The 18,435-nt window shown below is 40.6% G+C and overlaps 1 protein-coding gene across 2 annotated transcripts in view; it reads right to left on the reverse strand.

Moving 5' to 3' along the window:
* The window catches only part of LOC146000405 (tyrosine-protein kinase transmembrane receptor Ror-like), a 597,959-nt gene that overhangs the window by 348,480 nt on the left and 231,044 nt on the right, over positions 1-18,435 (reverse strand). Inside the window, exon 1 of one of the 2 annotated variants that reach the window (XM_083137998.1) lies at positions 9,011-9,477. The exons of the other annotated variant lie outside the window; for it this stretch is intronic. Within the exon in view, the coding sequence (XP_082994124.1) occupies positions 9,011-9,101 (91 nt within the window). The 5' untranslated portion in view covers positions 9,102-9,477. Of the gene's footprint in view, positions 1-9,010; positions 9,478-18,435 lie in introns of those variants that run through there. 2 annotated transcript variants of the gene reach the window in all.

The raw sequence follows: 18,435 nt of genomic DNA on the forward strand, positions 1-18,435 counted from the left end.
GAAAGTAGTTGCAAGTGAACAAAAATGATGTTCTAAAATCATTCTTTATGCACAGTAACTAGCGAAACATCGTAAATTCGGTTTCTTATGCTAGTTTTGGTGCGTCTAACAAATTTCATTGCTTGTGTACATATTATGTAGCGAAAAATACCGCTAAATTGGCCATTTTCAGGCATGCATTCTTGAAGTTTTGTCTGTTTCTTGTGTGGTGCTGAATTATATATTTGTACATTACCATTTTTCCTGCGATATTGTAGAGTTTCTCTTCAGAGTACAAGAGTTGTTCAAGGTAATTGAAAAATATACTCGTTAATTCACTCAACCTCATTTATCGTGCCCAGCTTTATTTCCTTAATTCTTAATTTTTCAGACAATTGTCCTTCTTCACTATTGCTTTTGTAATTAACAACACGTTTTGAACATTTATTTGTTCATTAATTTTGGAATTCTGTAGTGTGTGTATATGTCTAAAAGATTTTTTAACGGGATATTTTTGGGGTTATGTCACTTGCAAGTATGTAGAAATTGGTAATAGTAATATCTTTGCTGTCGATGTTCAATTGTTTGGTTGATTTGTTTTCAAGTACAGAGTTACGTAATGTGTAAAAGATATACGATTTCGAGTCGTGGATTAATAATGTATCATAATGGAGTAAACAATAAGAATTTAATTTCGACTAAACTATTTGGAATACAACAATCATACTTGCTGTGTATCAATCAGTAACACTTCAACTGAATGAATTTCTACATGTGGCTTCCACCAGCCATGCGACACACATCCCATCGAAATTCTACTACTTGCCACACTTTTCCCCAAGAACTTCCTCGTCCACCAACGCAAGGGTGTTTCTTCTTCAATCCTTTAACTGCTGCACATTGTGTAGCGGAGGTGGCACATACACTTTGTCTTTCAAAAAGCCCAAAATGAAGAAGCGTAGGGGTGGGTGTAAGGTCTGGGAACTGAACACAGCCTGCTTTTTCTGCACCTGTGAAACTCGCCATTTTTCTCAACACTACACCCGCGCCACAAGAATGAAAACAAAATTTGAAGATTTTCTAATTGTTACACAACAAACCTCATGTTTTAAATAATAAACCTGATAAGTTGTTCACACGCTGTATTGCTGTGGATGGTAATGTGGCAAAGTGAAGCACGTACTGATATTGGGGAATAGAATTTAAGGAACCTTGAAAAATCGACCAAACTGTTCCATTCAGTTCGTGGCTTTTTATGAGCGAAGAAACTAAATATTTCATTCAAATTGTAATATCCCCAACATCGTGTTCCTTCCTATGCACTCTCACATGACTTGTCCCGCCTGTTCCTTGTTCCATCACAGAATACAGCCCTAACATTGACACATCTATTAGGTCCTGCACCAAAGATACAAACCATATAATTTTGATCCGCCAAGCTAGAGTGAACTTCAACGACACCGTCTAGCCACTTGAAAGGAACATTTCCAAGGTCACCCAAGACCATTTACAGAACAATAAAAAAAATCATCCCAGCAGGAGTTGATAACTCAGCCGTGAAGCCAGATAACCCCTTCCGTAGCCACTGAACCTTACAAATGAAAACGATGTTTACGACGATTGACACAGATTAGAGGACCTTTGACATTGGCGGCATTTGGAACGGAAGAAGCAAGGGGAGGAAGCTGTGCCGTTACGCTGGCTTTCCCAGGCAGCCATCATTTATGTGAATCCGACCGTTTAAGTGGGCAGCCGACTTTCGCCAGAGGATTATACACTGTGCTTTCTATTCATCAATCTCACGGCCTTCTAGCCGGTCGTCTCATTGCGTCCGGATCCCACAGATTACCAACACCGCCTACCTGCTTCCGTTTGTACAATGGTCAACGCTAACGTACGGCACGAAGTTTGTATTTGTCATCCACTTTACCATCGTTTGTCCATCATCGTAGCGGTTCAAATCCACTGAGTAAGACCCGCTTTAGACAAACGCATTTCCTTTAACATTTAATATTATGTAAATGCAATTAGTACTTTACATGGAAGCATATCATAGAACATTATGTTAGCTTCTACGAATACAATGTATAATACGGTATATTATATAGTAGAATGAGGCAGTCAAACGGGAAGATTTAAAAAATTCACAAAAAATAGAGAGAGCAAATATTAGTTGATTTTTTAACATGAATGTACTGTACACGAGTTGAAATTACTAGTGTACCTGAAAAATGTTCATTTTTTGAATATGGTGTCAGTAAGATAGCGTCCTAGGTGTTGCACACATTGTCGGAGCCTCAGAGTAAATCCGCCCATGACGCTTCGTAGCATCTTCAACGGAATGTTGTGGATCTCTTGCCGAATTCGCTCCTTCAAATTATCCCTGGCTCTTGGGAGGGTTGTCCTTGAATACTTTGGATTTGAAGTAACCCTAGAGGAAAAAGTCAGGAGCCAACAGATCGGGTGAACGGGCAGGCCACGGAATATCGCCGAATGTGCTGATGAGACACACTGGCAGTATGGCTAGTTGCACCATCTTGCTGGAAGAGTGCTTCTTCATCTGGGTCATAGTCATCGAGGACAGGCAGGAAAAAGGTTACCAATATGTCAGCATAACGTCATGGGCGGATTTACTCTGAGACTCCGACAATGTGTGCAAAACCAAGGACGCTATCTTACTGACACCATTTTTTTTAAAAAAATAACATTTTTCAGGTACACTAGTAATTTCAACTCCTGTGCAGTACATTCATGTTAAAAAATTAACTAATATTTGCTCTATTTTTTGTGAATTTTTTAAATCTTCCCGTTTGACAGCACGAAAGACACGTCGAGTTACACCTTGTATGGTGAGTGCACGATGTTTACAATTGAAACAACTGAACTATTCTTCCATATGTGTACTGTATACGTTACAAAGTATGTATTTAAGCAGCGGCATTGCTTTGTGAAGTGATACATTGTTTACTTCTAACGCGGCCGCCATTACATCTGCACTCGTGACCTAGAGGTCGTTTCTGATTGGTTATGCTACGGAAAGAGGACCGATCCTATCCTCGAGAAATGCTAAACCATAAATAGTGTCGATATCATTAAACTGTAAATAAACACGGCAGCTTATATTTTTGGAATTACCATTAAAAAATTCTCAAAAATTCAGCTACAAATACTATAACAATACTTAAGTTAATATTTTAAGTTACACTTATAGAGCAAATCCAGAATGTTTATTATCACTGGAAGAAAAGTTACTGAAATTATTATAGTTTTATTAACACACTCAACAAACATATCCAGTAAGTACAGGATCAGAAACAGAAAAATGTTTATTTACATAATAATTTTTTAATTGATTTAATCAAACTGTTATTTGAACTGTTCAAATATTTTACAGGACCGTTTACTAGAAAAAGTATTTCTATAAAAAACATATATGTTTGTTGCCAAAAAAACATGCAAGTAATTTCAAGCGTGTTTTTTTTTTAAATAAGTCTACTTTATGCACAGTAAGGCTAATCGGGACTGGACTTCCAGTTTAAAGTGGGATCCGAACCACTATGTGCCTCCACCGGGTATAGAACCCGGGACCCCTTGATTTTAAGGGGACGACGCTACTACTGCACCATCGGAGAGGTCCTCAATTAACTTTTTAAATTGTAGTAATGATGAGGCTAGTGATAACCTAATGTTAAGTGTTGTCACATTTTTCGTACAATTCACAATATATAAATCTTATTTTTGTTATTCGCTTACTATTTTCATTCCATTCAATCCCAGTAATTTGGTGTATTGAAGTTGCTATGGGATAATGAATAATACTAGATATTTTGTGATGATGATTTCAATTTTTCTGAGACGAAGGGCTGTATGAACGGGACATTTTAAAGTTTGTTTACTGCCTGTTGCAACACTGGTGCGTTGCCAGATTCCAGCATGAATAGATTTCCGATAGACACACTCCATTTGGATATGCTTTCTGGGTGAATCCAGATAATATTCTGATAATGCTTACCTCACCGGTATGTTTTTACGGTCATGGGAAGGAAGGCTACTGTGTTTGAAATCTCTTTCCCTCCCTGTTTCTCGCTTTCTTGCCCTCCATCCAACCTTCCGTCCGGTGGCCACGGATGAGCAGGAAACGGCCATGACAGGTGACAAGTGAAGAACGCACTTCGCAACCCAAATATCATGCACATACGGAGACACAATGAGATAGGCGTGGTCCGGATGCGGAGTCGGTGACACCGCAGCAGAAATTATGCACAGACGAGGAGGGTGTGAAAATCCTACGTATCTCCTCCATTCGAGCGCGAAATGGTAGCTGTCAAATGACGCCGATGGAAAGATCAAAGCGCTCTGTTTATCCTACAGCTGTTTTGCACATCGTTACTCACCATGGTTGCGGAACAGTGGTAGGAAGTTTTATAAATAAAAGCTACTTCGCTTTAGCCTATTCCCTAAAAATAGGTCGCCACAATGGAGGGATGGGAATATTAGTGGTATTTACATTTTTCTTATTCACTTTGAATAATCGTGCCGATGAGGATGATTAGGATCCATTCACACGACAGGACTCGAACGACCAACTGTGGGCGGCGAAATTGAGATTCGTAATTAGTGAATTTGTATTTAATGTTTGTGCGTAGTTTTTTTCATAAATATCTTCATGTGGTGTGACCGATTTAAATTTTCATACGAAAGATAACTATTATTTATTATATTTTCTTTCAAGTTGCTGTTTTATCCAGTGCAAAAGAGCAGGTGATGCGATATCTACATGATATTAAAGACATGACAAAAGTTCGTATATAACTTCCAAAGAGGAACAAATGGTGATTACATGGAATTGATGAACGGACCAAAAAGAATAAAAAAACACCCATCGAGACTTTCATAAGAATAAAAAAAAGGAAGGAAAGATTTGTGAGTACCATGCATCAAAGAACATACCAAATATATCCTACAATAAAGATTGATGCATGAAAGCAGTGGCCCTGGGCGAGATTAGAATGCGAGGCGCCAACAGTTTTTAAATTTGAAATCTCATTGTGGATCGATACAAAATATTCAGGGATTATATTTAAATAATAATAAATTACTGAAGAAAATTGTATTTAGTAATTTTACTCACCCTAAAAATGTCTTCCTTTGTTTTCCGGGAGCTGGAATATGAAGCTATAGGAAGGAAGTAATAAGTGCTTACATTATCCATTGCCTTCTTGAGTTGCAATCAATCCAAGCATTTAATTATGATTTGTGATTTATGATTTGCTTTATTTTACTTCGCTTTTTGTGCCACTTTTGGCTAATTTGCGAAGATGGGATGATATGATGAAATTGATGGACACTCAGAAACACCCATGGCCAGGCCAGGATTCGACCCCCGGAACCCCTGGCGTCGTAGCGCGATGTGCTAACCACTCCGCCACGGGGGGCCAACCCAAGCCTCGCACTTGCTTCGTGGCAGTTGGAGGTGATTTATTGTTAACATATTAAAATTGGGAGTGCAAGGTCGAGAGAGAAGAAAAGACGAGACAAATTGCTTTTATTCGAGAAAATAATAAATGGGTAAAAATGTCCACGCAAGTTATCGTGAATTTTTTCGTAAATGTTTCACATGAGAAATATGATAATTTTTCCTTTTTCCGGGCCCCCTTAAGATTAGAGCCCGCCCGCCTGTATGTTACGCCCCTGACTTGACGTATTATAACGTTTAACTAGAATTTAAAGTCAGATAAAAATATATTAATTTTATTGCCTACAAAAATTAGCCTTTTCCATCTTTTCCCACCTCACTTCTATTTAATACAATTTTTTTGTATCAATCCCATGAGACGCGAAGCCCCGGCCGGTCGCCCAGCCCTTGCTACGCCACTGCATGAAAGGGAGCCAATGAAACAGTTTGGAAATTTCTAAAGATTTCACTGGATTTACTTCCAATAATTAGCACCGACTGCTTTAGTTATTATGCATACGTGCCAAAAGACATCAATCTCCAGCATAGCACAATGGTTTTTGATCAGTTGTCGCCTGCCCGTAGCTAAACTGAGCACAAATTTTTGCAATTACGTAAATTATTAAATTATTGATAATAGTGATAAAATCTATTATCATATTTTGGAATATCACAGCGGTTTTTCGAATGAAGAGGTCAATTGCTTAATCAACACCGAAATTTAGGATTGAGTTGAACTCGAGACCGATGGCGCCGCAGACCAGAACGCTAACAATAAATTTGGTTACACGGGAGCCCGGTAATGTAACTTTAGATGCACAAGTTTCACACACTACAACAAAGCATGCTTCGTCCTAGCAAATAAGCCGTCCAGTTCTGACTATACCAAGGTTAGGCGAAGTAACGTTTTACTGACGCAAGTGGCGATATGGTGTCATTGAGTTACTAATGGTATTGTGACAACGTTCGCAAACACTTCATTTAGGTGTTTTCATGTTAATATACACCTAGCGCTGGAAGCGCAAACCACATTTCGCAAGGGAATGACAGCCTACAGGGGTTTTGTGATCACAATTTTTGTGCTTCTACTGCGTCATTATTGTCAACCAATGGCAGTCCACTATCGGTCAATGGACTCTCTCCATGAATATATCAATCATGTGTCCAGGCGATGGCAAATGCAATAGCAGGCAAATTGTCCATCGATATTTTCTTTGTACAGTCACGGACACATCCGGATTGTGATTATTCCATTCAAAGGCAATGGACGTTTTACAAAACAGAAGTGTCCATGACTGTACCTCCTCTGTGTTTCTAAGGGAAGTAACTTGTATTCATGCTGGAGCAAATGTTGTGCTCTGCTTCGATGACACCTTTCTTACAATTTACTAATCTTGTAATGTAAGAAAGCGAATGAACATGCAAATTTTGCGTACCATTATAACTAAAACCGGCTGTGCAGTCAAGTTCAGACATGTTTCTTGCACCCAAATTAGTCGCTTGTATTTTTATAGAAATGCGAACAGGGCAGAACAACACTGCTCCAAGGTCAGTAAAACACCGTTCCTTACAAACACAGATCGTAACACCACATTAGGGTACCCTTGACCAGTGGCGTGCCAAAGAGGGGTTGTTGGGGGTCATAAGTCCCCCCCCCCCCCTCATGGCAAAATGTGAGCAGTCTACCAGAAAAATTCTGGGCACGCCAATGCCCTTGACCATCTCTCTGTACTCCCTGGAGAAAGTCAAATATTTTGCATGGTTTATGAAGATTTTGTTGTTTATGAACGTTTTCAGTTGATTTTTGCTCGTGTTTTTGTGAAGTAAAGTAAGTCTGTTTACCTTAGCGTGTTGTTTTACAGTGTAGCAGAACAGCCCCAAAGGCTTGCGCAAGTAATTATAGCACCCAAAACGACTTTCCACAACAGCAGCTATAAATTGTACGTAGCGTTAGGATTGTTAGGTTTGATACTGATAGTTATGTTTCGACATGTTCTTTCGCTATTTTAGTGCGCATACAAACATATTTTACTAACAAAAAGCTGCGAAAATACTCCGAAATTGCGGGTTTTCACTTACGTGGGCCATTCTTTGGAATTAAAGATCCTCCGTTATTTGTGCTTTCCTAACGCTGGAACGACTTTTACATTATGTAAAACATTGAAATCTGTAGATTAAAACAAAATCGACGTAATTCTCGAGGGGGGTACAGTGGGTAAACAAACGGCCCTCATAAGAGTATGAAGCAAACCTTCCCATTGGACACACACATAAATACACTGTAAGGCAGTACAAAAGCACCCATGAAAGTGTTGATAAAATGCACCCATGACGAGATCGGGACTCGATCCGAGAACCTTGGGTGGCACACGAAAGCGCTCACCACTGCGGAGACTGGCTGTATCAAGAAAATAAGCGCCCTAATAACAAAAACTATATGCCCTTGGATTTAGAGGGAAAGGTCGTATAAGAACTGTAGGTTCAGTCCCGATTAGCCTCGGTGTAATACAACTAACAATCTTTAACTAGGCCTACGACCCAAAATCACATTCTTTTAAAGGTCAAACAATTACGACATTGTTTATATTGCCTTTCTCGTTTCGTTTAACATTTCGGGGCACTTGACCGACTGCATCCCTTCAAAAATTACGTCGATATTTTTACCTTGATAGATTTCGATTTCTTATGTGACATGAAATTTGTTCCAAGGCGCGGAAACTACAAATAACACATTTGATCCCAATACTACCACAAACCCCGTACATATGACATTTCCGCGAGTTAGCGTGGTTGCCTTGTACGTACTCAAGGAGTCCACAGTTTGATACAAGGTGAAGGCACATAGTGGTTCGGATCCCACTTCAAATGTAAGTCTAGTCCCAATTGGCCTATTTGTGCATAATAAAAACAAAACTCAAAAACTCTTGCCTCCGTGGCGGAGTGCTTAGCCAGAGATCCCGGGTTCGAATCCCGATATGGACATAGGTGTTCTTTGTGAGTTTAATCATATCATCACTCATCCTCATCTTCGCAATTAGCCACAAGTGGCAGGAAAGCAAAGTAAATCAAATCAATCAAAAACTTTTCATAAACTATTCTCCACTTTCTGGCACCGGTACGATATTTTGGTCTTATTGTATGTAATTAGATTAGATTATCATAAAATATGTAGGAGAAGTCCTCTTATTCAATTCCTTTTTATACGTAGAGCATGAAGCTGCTATGTTATTCGTCGCAACAGATGTGAAAATACGCGTAACTCTAATGCAAACTTCAGAGTTCTGTTTAATAACATTGATTTTTCTGCGTCAGGAATGCTAAACCATTATACGTATGACGCTAAATGAATATAGACAAGACGGTGTTGTTTTGTCGAAATGTACGTCGAGCCCACATGATAATCAAGTAGTTTTTATTCACCGGGCATAGATGTGAACATCATAATAGTCACCTCGTTGAATCTGTGAAAGCTTTGAACAACTGGTGCGTTTAAATGGGGCATCGGTTAAAAAGCCGGTTTTAATAAGCTAACAAGCAAAGAAAAAACGTTCTACACAGCTGGATATAACTGCTTACCTTTTTCATCGATGATTGGAACCCCTCCGAACACATGACCTTGGGAACTCCCCAGAAGAGCGCCGAGAAAAAGTATCCACAAGCCACTCATCGCCTCGAACAGGTCACTCCACACAGATAACAACGTTCACACACTTTTTCCTTCCACGACCCGGGGGACAGGAAACGCTACCAAACACACCCCCAGAATAAAACAATGGAAAAGACTTTCACAGCGATACGAACATTTTCTGACAAGTCGCGACACAAAAACAATGTTTTCTATGTCCAAAACACTACAACTTCTCGATAGTAATTATCCACAATAACGGTTGCTCTTCACACTAAACGCGAAGTAATAACATTTCAGTTTCAATACGTTTTTCTTGCAACTTTTACGCCACGACATCTTGCGTACATCGGAGTATATTCGTCACGTGTCATTCGATTCTGAAGCTTGCCGTACGAGGTTATTCGGCTCGCGGTCAACACACGACTGCAGCAAACGCTCGGAAGTCGGAAATGCTAGTCTGCCTCTCAGCCAGCGGGTGAACCGAGCGCAGTCGAAGTTTGCCGAGGTTTCACGAACACATAAAGTTTCAAGCAAGCACGAGGGGACTGGAAACCAAGAAACAAGATGTCACCTGTGGAATGTGGGAAGTGGAATTGGTTGAGGAATGGGAACAAAAATCTCTCGTACTTCTGGCCCTGAGAAAACGATTGGTTGCACAGAAGTTTTCTGTTCGTCGAGCTGCGAGTCCGGTAATGTCACAAGCCACCCAGCAAAGCCAGAGGTCCTAGGTTCGTATCCTGTGAAAACCATGGGATATACATTTGACCCATCAACTATTCTATCGGATCCTTTTTTATCTGCAACGCCGCGGCCAACCTTGAGATGTCGAAAACCTCCGTAACCGCAACATTAGTATAAATGGACACCGTCAAGTGGCTACGTCCACAAGACAATGATTCAACATTTTTTTTCCCCGAAGGCTTTCTTTGTTTTCAATCTGAGGATTAACAATGGGAAACATCGGGGGAATGATTGCTTGATTCAGTTTATTTAACGATGCATTTCTGCCACTTTTGGCTAATCGCGACGATGAGGATGGATCGTGATAAGATAAAAGAAATGAAGGGGCACTCACAAACATATATGGATGGCACAACACAAGCTGCGCAGCGGATTATGCTGGCTGTGAGTCCAGACGCCAGGGCCTCGCAAGCTAGGCTGTATTACGTGAAAGAGAGGTTGACATTTGAATGTCTTCAAAAAGCTGGAATGAATGTTCGTTTTCCATTACTGATGTATTCTATCATGCTTGAACAGAGTTGGTTGAAATAATACCCCTTGAAAAGCGCATTATTATTAATTAGTTTAACCACGTAGATCCAGTCTCAAAGTTCCTGCGTGCTCAAATAAGCAAAATCTACAAAATCAATGAGCTTTGTGTCGTAATAACCAGATTAAAAGATGGGGCCATTACAGCATGGCATTTTAACCAATAACTGTGTACTGTAGGAATACGCTACTTAAGCACAAAGCACATGAAAGTACAAAAGAAAGATTGCAGGATTATGCCGGACACAAAAATATCACTATAATGTTCAGTTCACAAACAATTTTTTTCAGCGCTGTATGTAGGCTCAGTAACCGCTTGATCAATGAGATAAATGCCTTACTTACATTAAAAATAATGCTCAAAATAAAAGTTATTTCCTCTCTTTCCCCACACCCTTTCTTATTTCTAATTAATTTCCTTCTCTTCACGTTCTCTTTCATGAATTTTCTTCCTTCCCATTCTCTTCTCTTTTCATCAGTCTTTCCTGTATCTTCTTCGTAGCTCTCTTCTAATTTCTTCTTCATCTTGTCTTTCTTTTCTCTTTCCATCTCTTTCTCCTTCATTTCAGTACACTGTTTCACTTCAAAATAAAATGTTCTCATACTTTTCTTTGCATTTTCTTCCCCCTCCCTCATTATTTTTTCTTCTTCTTCATCTTGAGACTCTTATTCCTTATACTAACTATCCTTTCTTCCTCGTTCTCCTTCTGTCGTTTTTTCCTTGTTCTCTTCTTTTCTGTAAAATGGCGGGCCGTACTTTGAGCGGGATTGTTGTTCTAGTTAATGAAAACGGAGTATTTTCTTTCTCTCTAGGGAGTGGAAACGTGTTTGTTGATGTTATTTTTAATAGCCAGGAGCGTATATTCTAGACTAGCTACGCTATCTGCGAAGCCTGAAGTCTAGAGAATAAAATACAGGAGGAAAATCGATCAGAAATTGTAAATAAAATTATTCATATGATGATGGTGATTCTGGAGTTGGCAACCTGATTTCCTATGAGTTGGCAACCTGATTTCTTGCGAGTTGGCAACCTGATTTCCTATGAGTTGGCAACCTGATTTATTATGAGTTGGCAACCTGATTTATTATGAGTTAGCAACCTCATTTTTTAGGAGTTGGTCAACTTATTTCTATTCATAGCCTAGGACCACGTGACATAGTGAGATAGCCCAGATCTTGGACTTAGTATACGCCACTGTTCATAGCCTTTATCTGGTTTAGATAAATTGAACATAGAATTGCACCTTATGCGAAACCGTATCCTAGGGATGATACAACGACAGCCTTAAAAAACAACAAAAAAGAAAGAAAAAACGAGTCCGAGGCAGAATCCGTAAAATCGAAACGAGACCGAGACTCGGAACTCGTTCTAGACTTGAGCAACGTGCCCTACAGGTTCGATCCCCGGTGAAGGCACATCGAACAGGAACAGTTGTTCAAATCGCACTTTAAACTGTAGGCCCAGTCTCGATTAACCTACCTGAGCATAATCGGACTTTAAACAAACTGACTTTCTTGACACACATGGACAAGACACAGGCCAATAAACAACCAACAAAGGATTCTACTGGCAGTAGGTCTACGAATACACTTTCCAGCATGGCCGTCCGGAAGGAAATGGGCAAGGGGGACACCTGGATAATGAATGTTAACCTAAAATTATATATTTCAGACATATAACTTCATTTCGGTCATAGTAATTTGCGTTAATTTCTGTAAAGTGCTGATAAATTACAAGTAAGATTGAGACAGGTCGTCTCTGGAACGGTATAACTCCGAACTGAAAAATAATTCTTGTTTGGGGAAGGGTGTGGCTATCTTGCCCGCCCTGTAAAAATCTCCCGAGCTGCACGGTTTCTGTAGTGTTCTACAGAGAAGAGAGTGCCTTCCGAACAGGTCACCCGATAAACCGCCAGGAGATAAAAAGTAATGGAAAAGATAAGGTATCATTGTTTTCTTTTATGTCTGGGTCAAATTGACTGTCACGCAAATTCGAGGGTAAGTCAGAAAGTAAGGTTCCATAATTAATATCCAATGTTCTATTTCAGTTAATGAGCTGCTTCTTGGCTAAGATGAAGTTCAAACCCTGACTGGTAGATGTCAGTAGTCAAATGGATCAGTGAACACAAGAGATTCAATCAGTTGTCCATTTCTGAGGGCAATAGAGACAGCTCCAGATCAAATTCATTCTGAACTGCAATCTGCTTATGGCCCACATGAAATGACCGTGCATTATATGTGAAAATGGTATCGGGATTTCAGTGGCGGTCACGGGAGTGTGACAGATGAGAAAAGCAGCGAGCGTCGTTCCATGTCAGAAGATCTTGTTCCTGGTGGGCGGGATAATCGCGGATTGATACAGGTGGGAGAAGAATCTAATCTTTTACATGACACAATCTGGGACATCCTTAACGAACGTTAAGGGTAGTAGGCCTATAAAAAGTGTACAGCATCCTGACAACTGACAGAGGGCCACAAGGAAAATCGTATGGGTGCATCCCTCACCAATTATCTACGCTTTCATGATCATGGTGAGGATTTATTGGAACAAATCATTAATGAGGAAGCAAACTTGGGTGCACCAATATTGTCTTAACACAATCTTCGGACGGAAATCACCAGGGCCCGGATTTTGATGACGTCATCTTTTTTTTATTCTTATGGAGTATGCATTGCTCTGAAGTATTAACATCCTGAATATGAACCTCTGATTATAAAAATGTGAATTTTATTATGTTTATTGTGCATTTTTCGTCATATTTTCTATTTCTTAATTTTTAGATGATTTTTTCAAGATTTACGTAATTTTTCTGTCATTTTTCGCGTTTTACTTCTTTTTCTGGTCGTATTTTTGGCGTAATTGCAAAAATAAAAGTAATGAAATTGTATTACGTTTCACTCACTTATTTTAGCCAGGAACTGTAACAATGAAAACAAAGATTTTATCGTCACGTGATTGTAGCAACAAAGCAACATGCCGCACGACATTGCATACTGCAATAACTTTGAATAAGTTAAGATTTTTACAGATTTTTATACTTAACATTCACATGCACCTTGAAATTTCAGTTCTAAACTTACTAAGAACTATGCCGTACTAGTTGTCATACCCTGAAATAAAGACTAAGTTTTTAGGTCATTTTATAGTGAATGTCACCAATTAGCTTAGCGACTCCGAAAACTATGGATTCCACACTTGTCTAGGTCATTTGTGGCATTTTATTTTTCATACCCTCTCACCCCCAAGCCGATAGGTGGTGAACTAAGTTGAACCGCATTGGGAATGTCACGAAAACTATGGATTCCACACTAATATCGGTCGTTTTCGCAACACAAAGTCATATCAGTGTGAATGTTAGACAACGCGAGAAACACTATCGTTGTGCGGAATTGCATAGAGTCACAGATGTCTGTTTGTGTGGAATTTAATATCGGTCGTTTTCGATTATTTTTACATATCACTCCTTCCCACCCCACCCCTAGGGCTGCCAGGGGTGTCCTACCCCCAAAAATATTAGTTCCAGATTGCAAGTGATATATGTACCAAGTTTGGTTGAAATTGCTCCAGGCGTTCGAGAGTTATGCCGGAACAAACATACACACACACCCACACACATACATCCCTTTTCATATACTATATAGAAGACTGCAGATATTTTTAGGCCATTTGAGTCATAAACAGCTTGCAGTTCATGATGAATTTGATTGATTGATTGATTTAGTTTATTTTACTTCGCGTTTTGTGCCTCTTGGCTAATTTACGAAGATGGGGATGAGTTATTGAAATTGATGAATGGACATTCACAAACAACCAAGCCCGAGCGGGATTCGAACCCGGGACACTTGGCGTCGCAGCGCGATGTGCTAACCACTCGGCCACAGGGATGATGAATTTGAATTGGAGCTGTACCTTTTTTGCCCACAGTAACGGAATATCTGATTGAACTTCTATTTTGTGTCCATTCTCCCAGTGCAAGAGTCTGTTTGGAAATGTGTCACGTGGACAGTGCTGCCATCTACCAGTCAAAATCTGAACTTCGTCTCATCCAAGCAGCAGCTCAATAGACGGAACAGAAAACTACATATTAATAAGGGAACCTTACTTTCTGACTTCCCCTGTCATACAATCGTTAATACAAGCATCTGCTTTTAAAAAATACGTCACAGCAAAGAGTTTACATATCTGCGTTTGTCTATAAAGAGCTCACCTGAAGGCAACCAGAAAATATCTCAAATCTCAAGGGAAACTCCAAGAAGCAGTTTCATGGCAACCGCTGGAAGGTGACATATAGCCCGTCCCCTGAAGGTGACATTTACTCGAGTGCAATGCACCCGGCGGTGGTCGCCCAGTGTGTGTGTGTGTGTGTGTCGTGAGGGGCAATTGAATCTGCGTGCAACACGAGAAATGTCTCTGCGGGCCCAGACATTCAGACATGAACGGCAGATGTCAATATTTCTCGGGTTTCCTGCTCAGCGGGAAACGACAAACGTTTCATGACCCAATCGGCGACATTCGGTCAACCGAAAGCTCATCCAGAAGAGGACGGCTGGAGCAGCCAAAGTCTTCTTCCATGGAGGAGGTCGTTGACGCTTCGAATTTCAAAATGATGTCATCCTTCGCAACAGGAATAATTTCATTTGGACTCAAAAACTGGGTAATAACACTAAAAAGAAAGTTTTTCCTCGAAAAAATCTGAAACTGTCAACAGTATCTCTCCTACTTCTCCCAACAGATAAACATAGCTACATTTGAAATGCCACATTTTGGTGTTTCATCTAGGTGTCCCATTTTCTTTACCGGTGACTGAACTTACGTCATAAAAGGTGACCCATTTTCTTTGCCGGTGACTGTACTTATAAGTCATAGAAGGTGTCCCATTTTCTTTGCCGGTGACTGTACTTATAAGTCATAGAAGGTGTCCCATTTTCTTTGCCGGTGACTGTACTTATAAGTCATAGAAGGTGTCCCATTTTCTTTGCCGGTGACTGTACTTATAAGTCATAGAAGGTGTCCCATTTTCTTTGCCGGTGACTGTACTTATAAGTCATACAAGGTGTCCCATTTTCTTTGCCGGTGACTGTACTTATAAGTCATAAAAGTTGTTCCATTTTCTTTGCCGGTAACTGTACTTATAAGTCATAAAGGTAATATATTTGTTGATGATAAAGCAAAAAGGTAAAGGTACCTCTGTGCATATGCACACATGACATGAAGGCATATGGAGTGATGTGAAGATATAGCTCCATATATTCTTGATCTCGGCCATAGCTGGGATAATGTGATCAGAATCACGCCCGGCCACCTTTACCCCCAAGATACCCATGGATACGAGGCTGGGTGGGCCTCATAGCAGAACAGAAACAGGGAAATGACTGGAAAATTTACTGGTCCAGATCACCTGCCACTTTTCCGCTAGTTTGGCTAATCGCGAAGATGAGGATGAGTGATGAATTTGATGAAGGGACACTCACGAAGAATGCCCAGGCCGGGATTCGAACTCAAGATCCTTGGTGTTTTGTTGGATATTCCATAATATTTTTAATCAAAATATATTCTAAGTCACAAATCGCTTTGAAAAAATCTTCCGTTACTCAGGCACCAAAACGAAAATCAATATGCACGTGCTGTAAAACTGTAGTTCGTCCTCTTAAAGAAGTGGCATCCGCATGGAGGAGCTGATGGGCTTTCAAATGAAAGCTGTAAAGAACTCGGAAAAACCTGTGATTAATGCAAACTCCCTTAAAATAAACCCCGATAACCTTTTCTGACTTTGAACAACTTTCAAAACGAAGGTTAAGAACGGTATATATACGAGGGCTATTTTTTTTTGAACCTCCGATAAGAAATCAAAACCACAGTGAATAGCAAGATGGGTTTATTGACAAATGTTACGTACATGTATCATCTACTTTTCAAGTAATCACCAAGAAGATTCAGACATTTATCGTACCGATGCACCAGCTTTCCAATACCCTATGCAAAAAAGGTGCCGCCTGTCTGTTCAGCCAGGTTTGCACGGTGTCCCGAAGCTCCTCATTGGTGTGGAAGCGCCGTCCTCCCAACCACTTCTTCATCGCCGGGAAAAGGTGGAAGTCACTCGGCGCCAGGTCTGGGGTGTAGGGAGGGTGAACAAACATTTCCCAGTGGAATCGTTGAAGAAAGTCTTGGGTTGACGCAGCAACATGTTGTCGGGCATTGTCATGAAACAAGACAATGCCTCTCCGTTTGTTCTGGATGGCTCTGCGTAGTCTGCGCAATGTCTCACAGCATGCAGCCTTGTGGTCGCCGGCTCCATAAAGTCAACCAGTAACACACCTTGCACTTGGCGGGAGAGTCGATTGTAGGAGACATCTCTACGCGCCCGTCGTTCAGCTTCAACTGAAGCATTGGCCTTGGCAGTGGTGGTGGTAGTGGCAGGGGAGACACCAATCACGCTGCGTGACGCCCCGCTTCCTAGCGCTTCACGGGCCACCTGGCGGCGCCATCGGCGGTTGAAAAAATAGCCCTCGTATATACACATACATATATATAGTGTATTTATATATTGTGTGTATATATATATAGTGTATTTCGCTCTTCCTAGAATGCAGGTATGTAATTTGCGCCTTTGCAATTCCGAAAAACAGATCCTGTCTACGCTTGTGCCTTAAAACAGAAAGTCTTTCCACATAAGCTTCATTTAAACCTTTTGGACATTTGCTCCACTTTTCAGGTCATCTGTGCAACGTGTTCCACCCTGGCTTCTAATAACACGAACATCTGAAATCGCCAGCGAGCGTTAGGCTTTTGTTTGGCGAAATGGGTTTCCGATACCTGTTCCGGCCACCTTGCGCTTGGCTCCTTCCAGAATCACCAACAGGCCTCTTCCCTTTCGAATTGATAATTCTTTTCCGCACGCAGCGCCACCACTCGACCCCAGCGCGGATTCTCGAAGCTCGTTGAATTGGAAATGCTACGGGGGTCTCGAGGAGGTCACAGATTCTTTCCCAACTTTCTCCCTTCTTCTCTCTCCCTGTATAATTATCGAATCCACTCTGCCCGCCCTTTGTTTACAAATTCCTGTAATTTGTGCTTCTTAAAACAACCATTAAGTCATGCGTGGCCCTGAATTTAATTCCCCAAACGTCAAAAGGGGAGATACGGCTTTTGTGGTAGGAAACAGACTTCTGGTGCAAGTGGTGCCAACTTAGGAGATATTTACCCAAATGATTTCCGTTACTATGTCAGTGACAATTCATTCGGGAAGAGCTGGATGACTGATAAACGAAAGAAGCGGTTCTATAAAGGTTTCACGACGAGCACAATAAATAAATAAACAGGACACGAAAACATGTCTCCAAAATGCTAAACTCTTTAGAAGGGACAGTTTACCAATGAAATTTCCCTCTTTAGAAAAATCAACGAAGGAGGAGGAACTGAAAAAATGACTTGTGTCAAAGTGACTGTGCGATATTCACGCACTTTAAAAACTCTTGAGAAATCTTCCCCTTTGATCTCCAGATTGTTTTGAAATTTCCCTACACTAAGGGAAATTCCATTCCAATTACTATGACTGGGTGGATACACTGTTAAGATTGTGTGTCTCGTTCTCGGTCTTGTCTCCTCTTAAGAATGTTTGTCGTTCTCGCTTTGTTATGAGTTCTAAACTCCCGTCTTTACTCTTAAAAGATCTCCGCTGTTCACTTTATTTTGGAACTAAATTTAAAGAGTACAGTCACCGCCATTGTATATCTGAGTAAGAGGCAAAGCTATTTTTTAAAATAGTTATTTAGTCAAAATTGTGATGGACATTACGTTCTGACTTGCTAAAATCTTAAGAGGAAGCCTGGGCAACTGGTCTTTTTTGTGGGAGAGCGCTCTTGTGCACACGCGTGGAACTGCACAAGAACACCGAACACCTCATACCCATGCCTGTCTCAGAGAATGAGACCTTCGGACAAGACTGAAACTCGATTAAAGATGTGGGATCTCAAATATCTTGGCACGGTCACGAAAATTAAATTATGGTCTAACAGGAAAGTACCACCAAAGTCCGCCCGGCCAAAGATTGGACTTGAGGAAAACCAGACTTTCTGCCTCCAGTTCAATGGGGTGGGGGGGGGG

Source organism: Lepisma saccharinum, chromosome 16 (assembly GCF_977018435.1).
Source record: "Lepisma saccharinum chromosome 16, izLepSacc3.1, whole genome shotgun sequence".
NCBI classification, from domain to species: domain Eukaryota; kingdom Metazoa; phylum Arthropoda; class Insecta; order Zygentoma; family Lepismatidae; genus Lepisma; species Lepisma saccharinum.